General features: G+C 45.3%; 2 protein-coding genes across 2 annotated transcripts in view; one reads left to right on the forward strand and one right to left on the reverse strand.

Annotated features, from left to right (window-relative positions):
* mylka (myosin, light chain kinase a) overlaps positions 1-14,449 on the reverse strand; it is a 54,692-nt gene that overhangs the window by 37,607 nt on the left and 2,636 nt on the right. Inside the window, 7 exon segments of the mRNA XM_034694013.1 lie at positions 101-332; positions 497-609; positions 898-1,062; positions 5,042-5,068; positions 5,071-5,248; positions 7,193-7,342; positions 13,936-14,145. Of these exon segments, the coding sequence (XP_034549904.1) occupies positions 101-332; positions 497-609; positions 898-1,062; positions 5,042-5,068; positions 5,071-5,248; positions 7,193-7,342; positions 13,936-14,145 (1,075 nt within the window).
* LOC117820578 (bone morphogenetic protein receptor type-2-like) overlaps positions 13,731-14,449 on the forward strand; it is a 19,045-nt gene continuing 18,326 nt past the window's right edge. Inside the window, exon 1 of the mRNA XM_034694395.1 lies at positions 13,731-14,222. The gene's annotated coding sequence lies outside the window, so the exon portion shown is untranslated. The remainder of the gene's footprint in view (positions 14,223-14,449) is intronic.

Genomic DNA, 14,449 nt, shown 5'->3' on the forward strand with positions numbered 1-14,449 from the left:
GACTTTATGTAAAGACACCTGAAAGGTTTGTTTACGTTTGTGTCTCTTCAGCGTTTTCACAGCCTGATGTAAGCTTATAGGTGGAGTCCACCTGACTCACCAAAGTGAGCTGGGACCAGTAAAACACGCAGACCCAGAAACATGACGTGTTTTACAGCTCGCTGCCTCCTCAGTGTCCCCTGAAGGAAACCCTCAGACTGGATCTGTGTCTTGGCGTCCTTGAAACAGGATCTTACCAGCTGACATGACTTTATCTGATCGTGTCCGACAATAAGTGAAGTATCAGAGTCAGGTGTGTGACTGGACTCACCTGGAGACAGCTTCAGGAGCACCTGTGAGGAGACACAGGACAGACGTTATCACTCTGATGCAGTGTGAGCGTATTTGATGATTCTCCTTCATCAGCTCGTTAAACTCGTCGTGAGCTCTGAATGGTCGACTCACCCTGGACACTGAGCATGGCGGTGGCAGTTGCAGTTCCAGCACTGTTGTTTACCAGACATGTGTAACTTCCTTCATCCTCTACACACACGTCCTGGAGCTCCAGAAAATGCAGACCAGAGCGCTCGTACACACGGACACGCCCACCTGACTGAAGCGCCGCCTCCCCTGAAAACACACAGACGTGACCCGAAGGTGATTCATGAAACCAACCACAGGTAAAAGAGACGCCTCTGCATGAGGAGGGACAGGTGTTAGAGCTGCACGGAGTTTTGGATAGAACATGGAGAACAAGGAGAACACAGAGAACATGGAGAACATCATGATGGCTGTGACACACTCAGATTAAACTCCAGCGTGTGTTTCCTTCTTCAGACAGCAGAGATCATGGTTCAATCAGAGACAGACCCTCTACAGTCTGTCACCTCATAGAGTCATCAGTGAAGCTCAGCCCACCTTGTACCATGTGACCTGTGGCGGAGGTCGTCCTGTGGTTTTGGCTGAGAACTTTCCCGTCTGTCCCATATTGGCGAGCACTCGGCTGGGTTTGGTGATGAACTTGGGCGGACTCTCGCCCCAGATACTCGGCCTGCTCGCTGCTGCTGGACCGCAGAGCGACACCTGGAATCATGGGAAATGTAGTTTTGGTCTCATTCGCAGTAATGGAGGGATAGTGTGTGTATATTCATGCTACCTGACGATGCTCACATTAACCTGTCACTCTATCAGAAGGCTAATTTATTGACTTCATAATAGACAAACAGAAGAGTTGTCCTTGAATCACTGATTAAATCTGAATGTAGGGGAGAAGAAATCAGGAGTGAGGAACTCTGGAGTTAAATACAAACACCACCCTGAGCTGCAAAGCGAGACGTGTTCACTCTGAACATGAGCTGAAGTTTCTGGTGACGTGCGTCCGCTCTGTTTTCTCTGAGAGGAATTTCTGGGTCGACTATGAGTCCAAATCTCAGACGTGGAGTAACGACTCTGGGGTCATCACAACCTGAAGATGGAAAAAAGATCTCACCCTGTTTTCATGGAGGACGGGAGGCCGTATTTCTTCCCTGAGCGCTCTGCAGGTGGAAAAACATGGCAGTGTTACAGAGGAGCAGAGTTTGAGTCATCGAAGCTGAAGTGTTTCAGCAGAGACCACAAACTTCATGTGAGCAGCAGCTGACAGATATCAGAAATCAGAAATGTGACTTTGTGTTTCCTCGGAAATCAACATTTAAATCAATATGCTCTGTGGTTTAATAACTCATTCAGGGTTCATTAACTTATCAAATAATTCTTTATAAATGTCTTGATGAAAGTCACGCAGGATGTAGGCTCAACTCAACGTGTCTGAATGATTTAAATGAAGGTTAAAGGTCGTCTTCCTGACAGAGGAGTGAGGATGGAGGTGTTTTCATGGAGCTGCTCATCACATGTTTAATGAGCTGGTTAAGAGTTTCCTCTAAAGCTCTGAAACACGACGGGTTAAATCATTAAGATATAAAGTAATTTATAAGAGGCAGGACTGAAGGTTTAAAGGTATGAGAGGTGAGCTGTGGATCTGAGCAGGTGCTGGAGTCCTGCTGTGATGAACGTGAGCTCTAACCCTCGACCTGCTGAAGCTTCTGTTTGTCTACTTTAGTTTAACTGAGTGTGAAAAACTCCAACTGAGTCTGTTAGTGTTTAAAAAACAGGAAGCTGCTGTGGAGCTGTTTACGAGCCAGTAAAACACACACACACGCACGCACGCACGCACGCACGCACGTACGCACGTACGCACGCACGCACGCACACACACACACACACACACACACACACACACACACACACACACACACACACACGGTTTTTTATATATGTGAAGTCATGTTTGGAAACAGAAGCTCTAATGGCTGACTGCTGTTAGAAACAAACACTGCTAAGAGCTGGACTGAGACGAACCTACAGAGGGTTAAACACAAAGACTGTATAAAATATGGACGTAATATCCATGACATCACCCATCTGTTCCTGAGAGCTGTTTGAAACCAATCGACGGCAGAAGCCATATTGGAAATGCGGACTCAACCGGGCAGAGTAATGACGTAGTGTAAGCCTCCTAGCCAACAGCTATGTGTTCCCGACCGGCAGTCATGTCAGTCATGTCCTTATTTGGGCAAAAACTCGTAATCTTAATATCTTATAACCGTCACATTAGAAAAAAATTCACCCCCCCCCCCGTACAGTGTGTGCTGATAGAGACATTAGCTTCGTAGGGCCAAGCCGTTTTTGAACCAGGCTGTAAACATGTTTATTAATGCTGCAAAGATCGTCTTTTTCCCATTCATGTCTATGTGGTTTCCGGTGTTTCTGCAGCCAGCCTCAAGCGGATTTTCGATGTGTTGCAGTTTATAACACTTTCGCATGGGCTTCATCGTTTGAGACCAGAGGTTGCCGCTTGGTTACACATCACTGATATCAGATCAATGATAAGATAAACTGCAGTTCCCCTCATGGCCACTAGAGTGTGTATCCTGCAGTTCCTGCAGTGTCCACTAGAGTGTGTCTCCTGCAGTTCTTCCAGTGTCCACTAGAGTCTGCCTCCTGCAGTCCCTCCAGTGTCCACTAGAGTGTGTCTCCTGCAGTGAGTCAGTCCCCATAGAGCCCCATGTTAAAATGTTCCAGCAGAAATAAACATGTTTACAGCCTGTTACAAAAACAGTTTGGGTCTCTATAGCTCATTTCTCTCTTCATGACAACTGTACTCACTCACTATTCAACTCACCTGTTTACAGCAGGTTGTTACAATAGACTGTATAATATATGGACGTAGTATCCGTGACGTCACCCATCTGTTTCTGAAGCGCTGTTTTGAGGCCAATCAGCGGCGGCAGCTATAATGCTGCTGTCATCCATTGTGAGGGTAAAGAGGCATGCTTTGAGCCTCCTAGCCAACAGCTACAGTGTTCCCGCCTGCCAATGAGGTCAGCTGTGCCTCTCATTGGAAGAATCGTAATCTCAATATCTTTGAAATTGCTGCTTTATGAAAAATTCACCCCCCATACAGTGTGTGCCGATCAGTGTTAATTTCGTAAACGAAATTATGACGATAAATGTTCGTCAACGACTCATTTTTTCATGACGAAAATGAGACTATGATGAGCTTAAGTGCATCACTGATAATAAAACTCTGACGAAATATGTTTTGATTTCGTTGACGAGACGATGACGAGGCGAAAACTTTAGTGGGGGATTGTCGACATTAAAAATCCATATTTTCCCCCGCTGTGCGTCTAATCTTTAGAAATAAAAGTGCTGCCTTCCTGTGATAGGCTGAGTTATTATCAAGGGGGCTCAGTGTTAGCTTGGTCACTAGCTGCACAGGTGTGCTGTGTGAACCAGCTCTCCCCGCCTCCATGCATCTGTCTCATCTTCATTGAGGATTTTAATATTTCACTGTTTAATATTTGATGTTTGCTGTTGTTGCCCGCTATTACCGTAAAAAACCTCCGCGTCTACAGCTTGATTTGTTCCAGTTTGGTGATATATCACACGTTAAGTAAGTTTTGATCCACTCCTTGTCATCAAAGATGCAGATGCATTTCAGAGTGCCATGAAGCGACAGTCTGTCCTGTGCGCCTGTCACTTGCCAGGTACATTCAGGGACTACGTAAATGTGCGATACAGCCCTTTCATGCATTTTTCTGTGAATCAAGAGAATCAAAATACAGTCACAGTGATCACATCAGATTGTTTTCTTTTGATTTTAGCAGGACAGGCTGAATTATTTAACTTAAGATCTTACAACAAGCAAAAGTGTTAAAGGAGTGAAATGTTGACAATTTTAACACTTGGATAACCCTAATACCGACATCTGACCGACTACATGAATTATTTAAAGAGTGAAGATGTTTCGGCAGAAATCAAAGACTAAATGTTTTGAGTTTCCGCTGACTAAAACTAGACTAAAACTATAAAGGGCTGAAAAGACTAAAATGTGACTTAAACTAACACGCATTGTTGTCTAAAGACTAAGACTAAGACTAATCTAAAATAGCCGCCAAAATTAACACTGGTGCCGATCAGAGAATTAATTATCCAGACTACACTCGTTTTTTGAACCAGGCTGTAAACATGTTTATTTCTGCTGTAAAGATCTGCTTTTTTGAATTGGTGTGTATGTGGTTTCCGGTACTTCTCAGCCAGCCTCAAGCGGATCCTCGATGAACTGGAGTTTTGAGCACCTTCCGTATTGTTCTCGTATTTTTAGACTGGAGGTTGCCGCCTTGGTTATTACCCGGCTGTGTTAAATTCTTGATTCTGATTGGCTGAAACACCATAACAATAGAAATAAACACCAGGGACACCTGATCAAACACATAATATCAAATCAATCTGCAGAGAGGAGAATAGAATGGAACACATCAAAGGAGAACAGAATGGAATGGTTCTGATTGGTCAAAGCTAAATAACAACAGTGATTAATTTTAGACAGAAAAAGAGACACCAGGGACGACCATTACATGCAAACTAATCTGAGTGAAGGAGTCAGTCACATGTCCCCTCTGCCTGTTGACATTGTAGATGGTTTTGGGTTAAAGGGACGGTTAGGGGGCGGAGTTTGTACCTTCCAGAAGGATCTCTACGGTAACCGCCGGCTCCCCGCCTGATTGGTTGCTTGACAGGTGTAGCGACCCAGGTCCTCCTCTGTGACTCCGCCCACCACCAGACTGAAGTTGCCCCGCCCACCTTGCTCCAGGACGCAGCGCCCTCCACCAATCACAGGCCTTTCCCTCTCTGACCATGTGACCTGAGGCTCAGGATGACCGCGTACCTGCAACACGACATCATCATCATCATCATCATCATCATCATCATTGTCATCATCATGACTTTTGATTTTATACAATCAGTTCTTAAACCAAGTAAACTACAAACAACTGAGGAAACTGAACTATAGACGAGCTGTGAACTCTGCTCGTCTGTCTGAGGTCTGATCTGAAGTCAGTGCGGATCCTTAAATCTGTCTCCTCCATGGTTCTCTCACCTTCTGTCTCTGCTGACATGTTTAGTGTTTGAAACCATGTGAGACGTCATGTGGATAATCAGAGGCACAGTGAGGACACGAGGAAACAGGCGGCAGCATCTGGTTTGATAATTAAAACTGTCAAGTCCAGGAAGTTCCTCTTTCCTTCAAAACACTCAGAGACGAGAGAACTCGAGACAGACGAGCTCAGACTGTCCCTCACTGCAGGTTTCAACTTCTATTTAATGACCACGTCTTTATTTGAGACTAAAGAAAAACAAGAACCGCGTGTGTGTATGTGTGTGTGTGTGTGTGTGTGTGTGTGGGGTGTGCAGCATGTGGCGTGCAGCTGCATCGACTCCCATGAGCCCTTGCAGCTCCATCAATCTTCATGTTTTTCTTCACAGATCTGTTCTGATGATCAGACGGTGCGTTTAGGTGCTATGGGATTTTAGATATATGTCAGCGCAAGGAGCCTGAGGGTTAAATGTTCCACCTCCAGGTCTCACCTGTCAGGGTTCAGTTTACACCTGAGGAGGGAGGTGACATATCCTCTGCTTCAAATGAAAGGGAGCTGACACCTGGAGTAAACAATTACTGATCCTCCAGAATAAGCACAGTGACTGATCCTCCAGAATAAGAGCACAGTGAATGATCCTTCAGAACTAAAGCAAAGTGACTGATCCTTCAGAATAAAGGCTTATATACACTTCTGCGTCGCCCCTACACAGCAGGGGCTGACGCAGACATGAGCACGACATAATTGTGCGGCGTTGTGTCCGTGACGCGCAGCAATTCTCAACCCTGTTACGATCTCTGTTTACTTTTCCACAGCGATTCAGAGCGTGTTATGTTAATCTACAGCTGATACATGTTGCTGTTTATCATACAGACTGATTACAGGGTCGAATCGAGAGGGGGAGATGAAATACACGGCCGAAGTTTGGACAATGCACAGAGACTGGTCCTCCAGAATAAGAGCAAAGTGACTGATCCTTCACAATAAGAGCACAGTGACTGATCCTTCACAATAAGAGCACAGTGACTGATCCTCCAGAATAAGAGCACAGTAACTGATCCTCCAGAATAAAAGCACAGTGACAGACCCTTAAGAATAAAGCCCAGTGACTGATCCTCCAGAATAAGAGCACAGCGACTGATCCTTCACAATAAGAGCACAGTGACTGATCCTCCAGAATAAGAGCACAGTAACTGATCCTCCAGAATAAAAGCAAAGTGACAGACCCTTAAGAATAAAAGCCCAGTGACTGATCCTCCAGAATAAGAGCACAGTGACTGATCCTTCAGAATATATGCACATTGACTGATCCTCCAGAATAAGAGCACAGTGACTGATCCTCCAGAATAAGAGCCCAGCGACTGATCCTCCAGAAAAAAGCACAGACTCTGGATTAGAGTGAAAGTGTTTTTGGTCGACTGCCTCTCTTTGGGGAGCAGACAGTCATGAGGCAGACATTAGTCCTGCTGTTCTCACACCCTTGTCTCCTCTCCTCTCTTGTTCCCCCTCTCATGTCATTGTGTCCTCTCTTGTATCCTTCTGCATTATTCTGTTTCCTTGTTTCCTTTGTTCCCTTCTTAGTCTTTTGTGTCCTGCAGATCAGACTTTCCCTGAATGCACCGGCCCTCCTCTCACGTGATCACGTTCCTGCTCCCCAGAGGATGAACCTGTAACAACCTGTTACTTCTTTTTTTGAACACAAGCTAATGATGGACTAGCAGAGCGTCTCTTACCTTCCCCTCCAGCCGGGCATCTCCCCCAAGGGCGACCCGGGCGTTGCGGGGCGGGAGGATGAAGGCTGGAGGCTCATCGCTGCGGGAACCACATCCTGGTGACAGGCCTGTTACCTTGGAGATGGAGGAGGATGCTGAGGACAACCGACGTCACTCATCCTGCTGAGACAGAGACAAAACGGACGTCATCAGAAGTCTTCACATTCAGAGTCTGAGTTCAAACACTGATGATGTTTACCTGAATAATATCTAACCTCCACATCACATGATTTCACAGCTGTGTGTGTGTGTGTGTGTGTGTGTGTGTGTGTGTGTGTGTGTGTGTGTGTTGAAGTATTAACAGTTCAAACACATGGAGATAAAAGCATCATGTGTGTGCGATGAGCAGTGAGCCCTCATGTGACCCGCTCCACATGTTTGACCTCAGAAACCAGAAACAGAGTTTTTTTACCTTAAACCTTCCTCTGTGTCTGAAGCTCCTCCCCTTTTAGTTATCTGAGCTGAGCTGATAACCACAGGTGAACACAGGTGTGATAAAACTACAGGAAGTCAGCTGATCGAGCACTCACTAACAGACCCTCAGAGGTTTCAGACTTTAAACTCCTGAGTCCTGTCTGTTATAAGACCTGGAGAGCAGACTGGAAGGTTCTGGATCAGACTCCTGTGGTCACTGAGCATGCTCAGTGTGACAGCTCTGTCAGTTATCTGCTGCTGTCAGACTGTGAGCTCACGGTGTGACGGCTGGACGAGAGAAACAACCGGACAGTGTTTTCAGAGCAAACACGCAGCAGAGTGTGAGTGTTCCTGCTGTCACAGTGAAAATATGCTGCTCACACACACACACACACACACACACACACACACACACACACACACACACACACACACACACACACACCTTACACGGCTGTAAAGCTAGTGAAACACTTTGTTTTTGTGTTCAATCTGATGTGGATCTCTGCGTTGTGATTGGTTGTTGTTGCCGCCGTGAGTCACATGACGTCAGCGTGTTCCTGTCTCTTGTTCAGAGCGTTTGAGGATTTCCAGATACTTTTCTTATTTCTACAAACACAATCTGGTTAACAAACCCCCATGGGTCAAGCTTTTTAAGTTACATAAAGCTAAAGTTTCTGCTGCTCCAGAAAAACTTGCTCTCTCTGCTAATAGCGTTTAAGCTAACAATGCTTCCACAAACAGCTAACGATAACCTCGCTCACAACAACAACAACAACAACAACAACAACCAACTAAAATGTCCCGGTTCATCTAAAAGCACCTGAAGGGTCAGACTGTTTGAGATGTGTTACCATGCTCACATTAGCTAACGAGCTAACGAACAGGTCATCAGTGGAGCAGTATCTTGTTTAGAAGCATCAGGAGATAAATATAAGGTAAATGTGATAATATAAGAAACAGTGTGAAAAACAAAAGCTAATGGCTAACTGAGGTTAGCTTACCTGTGTGTTTCATTAGCTCAGGAATAAAACTCAGATAAATCAGCTCTAATGAGTTTTTAGTTATTTCTTTAGAATTTGTTTAATGTTGGTAGTTTTCTGTGTTTTCATGTCGTACCTGTTTAAATAAGTGATAAACAAACAGTCGACTGTTAGACCTTACTTTGAGTCCAGTCTAAGGCCAGTTCAGTTAGCTGGAGGTGGACCTGAGTTAGTCCTGAACCTTCACAGAGGAAAACAGGACGTCTCTGTTTCTCAAAGAGCTGCAGACAGTCTGACGTTTGTGTTTCTGAACGTGTGAACGAAAGTAGAGTCTCTGTTTGAACAGAGACCAGCTGATAGACGATCAATGATACACACACACCACACACACACACACACACACACACACACACACACACACACAAACACACACACACACACATTCATCATTCATAGATTCTCTATAAACTACAGACTCTGATCTCAGGGCCGGGTTTCAGTCTAAAGAGGGTTCTGGTCTCTGTCTGTTGTCTGTGTTTTATCGACTAATCAGGTGTCAGCAGGAGAAACAGTTTGTATGGAGAGCAACAGCAGGAGGAATAAACTAAGGGCATAAAGTAAACAAAGAGAAGTGACTTCTGTAGATACGTTACCTGGAGACTGACGGGTGACCTCTCGCTCCACGAGGACACAGTCTACTGAGCCTCAGTCACAGCTCGCTCGCTGTGATTGGTCAACAAATCTCAGAACACTCAACATGTTCAACGTTTCTCTCTACAGAGTCTGCGCTGATGCTAACTCTCCCTGACTTCAGGTGATGAGCTGTTAGCTTAACATCAGTCTGTTAGAATGTCAGGACCTGGGACCTCTTAGATTTCAAATCTGCATGAAACTTTCAGTCAGTTTAATGCTAACAAAGCTGCTAACACACACACACACACACGCGCGCGGCACACGCACACACACACACACACACATACACACACACACACACACACACACCACACACACACAACACACACCACACACATACACACACATCAATGATCTCAAACCTCCTGAGTCTCTGTGGCCCTGCACATGAAGCAGACTCTGAATTTTCAGAGGTGAGTGAGTCTCAGAGAGCTCCCAGCATGCACCGGGGGTCACGGTCAGGTTTAATCGGAGGAGATTCCTTCATGTCAGTCGAGCGTTTCACAAACATCCTGAAACCTCTGCCACTGTTTCCCACATCAGACTCCAACATCAGACTCAAACATCATACTCCAATATCAGACTCAAACATCAGACTCCAACACTTCAGCCTCGTCCTCTGACGGTTGTTAATGTCCAGTAGTTAAAAGTTTCTCCTCCTCTTCATCAGCAGAGGTCTGATCAGTGTCCTAAAGATCAGCTCATCTAGAGATCTCTCTTACTGTACTCACATGAGTTATCTTTTGAGTCAGAGAGGATCACAGAGAGATTATTCTGTTATGTCAGTGAGGATGTTTAGTTTGGGTCACCATGTCATCCACAATCTGTTAACATCCTTCATTATGTCACTGAGCCAGTCTGGATCAATACAGCTCTGATCACAGCTGATATTCAGAGGAAGTCAAAAGAAAGTGTTAAGTTTCTCAGTCAACAATATAAAAACAAACAGGTAAAATAATGAAAGTTAAAACCTGAACAGAGATCAGAGAGTGAGGAGGAGGAGTCTGAAGCTAAGCTCGAGATGATTCTCTGCAGAGAGCTGCAGGTACATCAGGTTATTAAAGGTTATTACACATTATTACACTTTAATAAAGTTTATATCAAAGTAAAGTTTCTCTGAGTCGGTCCCTCTCAGCTGCAGAGATCATTTTGTCTCAGACTCACTAACTGATCAGTCTCATTGATCAGGGATTCACGGTCACGCGCGGCGCGGGTTGTTTGTTTGAGGCGAGGTGAACCGGCGCGAGCCGCGTGTCCCGCCCTGACCCCGCCCCCCGGAGACAGAGGGTGCGTTTGTTTTTATTTAATAAAGAAGAAAATTCAACGAAGTCCTGTATAATCTGAAAACACGGTACACTGAGAGAGAGAGAGAGAGAGCGGAGAGAGAGAGAGGAGAGAGAGAGAGAGAGGAGAGAGAGAGAGAGAGGTTTAAAGAAGCTGAGTACAGACCTCACTGGTCAGAGGATATCCTGTAGGTCCAGGTCTGAGGAGGTCTGTTCCTCACTGAGACGTTTCCTCCACCTGAAGAATCACACAATTCATCACAGGGACCCCCTCCTCCTCTTCCTCTTTGCTGGCTGAATCTCTCCCCCTCTTCCTCTCCTACTCCTCCTCCCCTCCCTTCTCCTCTCTCGTGTTGTCAGTTCAGTCACCGACTGCTGATCGGTGAGCTAAGTGTGTGTAGCTCAGGGGGAGGAGGAGGGGGCAGGGGCGGTCTGACTGATTTTTTGGGGGGGGGCAGGGGCGGTCTGACTGATTTTGGGGCCCCTTGCCCCCCCTTCCTCACAACTTCCAGCATTGATAGTGATAATTCTCTCCTTCCGATGTGATCATGTTCAGATCATTGCTCCTCTTCTGTAATCTTCATCCTTTAAACTGTTTATAATGTTTTCTTCACAGCTTTCATTGGGACTGATGATCTGTAGTGACGTGTGCGCCCCCTGCTGGGCCCCTACAGGCCCTGTAGAAGGTTCACCTGTAATAACTTTGGTGCCTTATTAAAGTCCTGATCATAAGGTGTGTGTAGGAGGATCCCTCAGTGCTGATTCCTCATGAGGTGTGTGTAGGAGGATCCCTCAGTCCTGATCCCTCATGAGGTGTGTGTAGGAGGATCCCTCAGTCCTGATCCCTCATGAGGTGTGTGTAGGAGGATCCCTCAGTCCTGATCCCTCATGAGTGTGTGTAGGAGGATCCCTCAGTCCTGATCCCTCATGAGGTGTGTGAAGGAGGATCTCTCAGTCCTGATCCCTCATGAGGTGTGTGGAGGAGGATCTCTCAGTCCTGATCCCTCATGAGGTGTGTGGAGGAGGATCCCTCAGTCTGGTCTCACCTTTGTGATGTCATTGATCATGTTAGTTATTGATCATGTTAGTTATTGATTATATTAGTTATTGATTTGTGTGTTTTAAACTGTTAGTGTCTGAGGTGCAGCCTGATCCTAATCAGGACTGAACATGATGATGAGCTGGTGTAACAGCTGGTGGTGGACAGCAGAGGGCGCTCTCTGTCAGGTCTTACTAGCGTGATCAGCTGATCAGTGTGAGGGAGATCAATCTGATGTTTCTGCAGCGTTAACATCAGAGAATAACACAGAGTGATAAGCACACGTCTACTGACTTTATTTATTATATCCTCCATGTTCTCCTTCTTCTTTTTTTTCTGCTTCTTGTTCTTCTTTTATTATAATTTTAATTATAATTTATTTGTATAATAATAATAATTAGATAATAAGAAGAATAAACAAAAAAGGCTACAGCAATATATCATTGTTATAAATATTATCAATAGCCTATAGCTATTATTATTTATTGTTATTATTACCAATACTATTATTTTCATTATTATTATTGATCTGTATCTTATATTTTAAAAACATTGTGATGTGTTATATCTGCTTGCTGTTGGTCCTGTAAAGCTCTGTGTTCTGCTCTGTCAGTAACTCTATTAAACAAACCCTGACCATGAACTTCTCTGAGTTTATAATAATAATAATAATAATAATAATAATAATAATAATAATAATAATAATAATGATAAACATGCCTTTATTACTGAGAGGATGGTTCACAGTGAACACATGCTTTGAACCATCAGACCTGCTCCTGGTTTGATCTCATGGAGGATGACAGGATCTAATCTCTGTGTTTAAATCATATATAATAAATATTATTATGTAACATTTGTAATAATGAGATAGAGACGTCTCTCTCTGCAGCCTCAGAGGTCATCAGAGTCTGATTCTTCCTCCCAACCTGAGCTCATCCTCCTGTTCTCTCTGACAGAAAGGTGAGCAGACAGGAAGAGGAGTACACACACCTTCAAAATAAAAGAGCAGTTTAAACAGACTCGGAACCTCCGCATCTAAAGGTTCACATGAACAAGGAGTGTGTTGCGTGTGTGAGTGGCGTGTACAGAGGGGTGGCAAAGGGTGGCACTGGCACCCCTTGAAATCCAATTGGCCACCCCAGGGGCCACCCCAAAATCATAAACTATGATTGGCTGTTTGCCTTCTCAGAGGTGGGGTTTCTGTTAAAATCTATAATTTGGGATGAGTTAAAAGGCTGACAGTAGATTTTTTTATTAGTGCCCTCAAATATGACTTTGAAAAAACATATTTTGTAAGTCCTTAAAGAATTAAGCTTAGAAGATTTATGCCACTTTGTCATGTTTTTTTTTTTAGTCAAAGGGAATATAACTGTTTAATACTTTAATGAAAGTAGGATGTGAAGACAGAAAGGGTAAATGTTATTTATTTGTAAATGCACTGGCCACCCCTGCCTATGTGAGAACCTCAGTTGGGCCACTCCGGTCAAAAAGCTCTGGACACGCCCCTGGTGTGTTTACTCGGCATCACAGAGGCCCAGAAACACATCTTTAAATCTAATAGAGAGAGAACCTGAGTGTGAGCACATGAGGGAACCATAGACTGTATAAAATATGGACGTAGTATCCGTGACGTCACCCATCTGTTTCTGAAGAGCTGTTTTGAGACCAATCGTCGGCGGGAGCCATATTGCTTCTGTCGAGCCAGTGTGACGTAAAGAGGCCTCCTAGCCAACAGCTGCAGTGTTCCCACAGTCAGCTGTGCCTCTCATTGGAAGACTCGTAATGTCAATATCTTCAAAATTGCCAAAGAAAATTCACCCCCCTCACAGTGAGAGGACATCGAGATCTGAGCTATCCAGACTACACTCATCTTTTGTACCATGCTGTAAACATGTTTGTTTCTGATGTAAAGATCGGCTTTCTCCCATTCATGTGTATGTGACTTCCGGTACTTCTGGAGCCAGCCTCAAGCGGATCCTCGATGAACTGCAGCTTTTAACACTTACGCATTAGACAACATTTTTAGACCGGAGGTTGCCGCTTGGAGGGAACCTGCAACACACACACACACACACACACACACACACACATTTTAAATCCACATGAAGACTCGGACCCTGATCCAGAGCGTCCTCATCCCAACGCCTCCTTACGCAACCAACCCCACAGGCTCAGCAGAGACCACAACCACAGCCTGCTACACCTGTCTGTGGTCTCTGTGACTTCACTCACAGGTCTCTGAAGATGGAGGTCAACCAGTAACAGGATGTTTTATTTTGAAAGAACCACCCGGAAGTCCAGAGTGTGGTGGTCTCTCGAGCCTGACAGTCTGGATGTGGCCGCAAAGAACCGGAGCTCAGCCTCAGTCCTGCGGATTTTCTGCTTCTGCTGAAGAACCTGCAGCTGGACCCGGATCCGTCCCGAGGAGGAGAACCTGAACCGAGCCGAGCCGAGCCGAGCCGAACTGAACCGAACCGAGCCGAACTGAGCATAGCTGAGCTGAGCAGGGATAAAGACAGAGAGACAGACAGGCTGCTTCTTCTCCTCCTGCAGAGCCGGCCGGAGCCTTCCTCCCGGTAACAACCGATTCACCACACACACACACACTCTCTCTCTCTCTCTCTCTCTCTCTCTCTCACACACACACACACACACACACACACACACACACACACACACCGTGAGACTGTGTTTGCGAGTGTGTGTGTGTGTGTTTGTGTGTGTGTGTGTGTGTGTGTGTGTGTGTGTGCCACTCCCTTCCATCCTCAGCTGGTCGGTAGATGCACCTGCAGACAGACAGGTG

Source organism: Notolabrus celidotus, chromosome 10, assembly GCF_009762535.1.
Source record: "Notolabrus celidotus isolate fNotCel1 chromosome 10, fNotCel1.pri, whole genome shotgun sequence".
Lineage (NCBI taxonomy): Eukaryota > Metazoa > Chordata > Actinopteri > Labriformes > Labridae > Notolabrus > Notolabrus celidotus.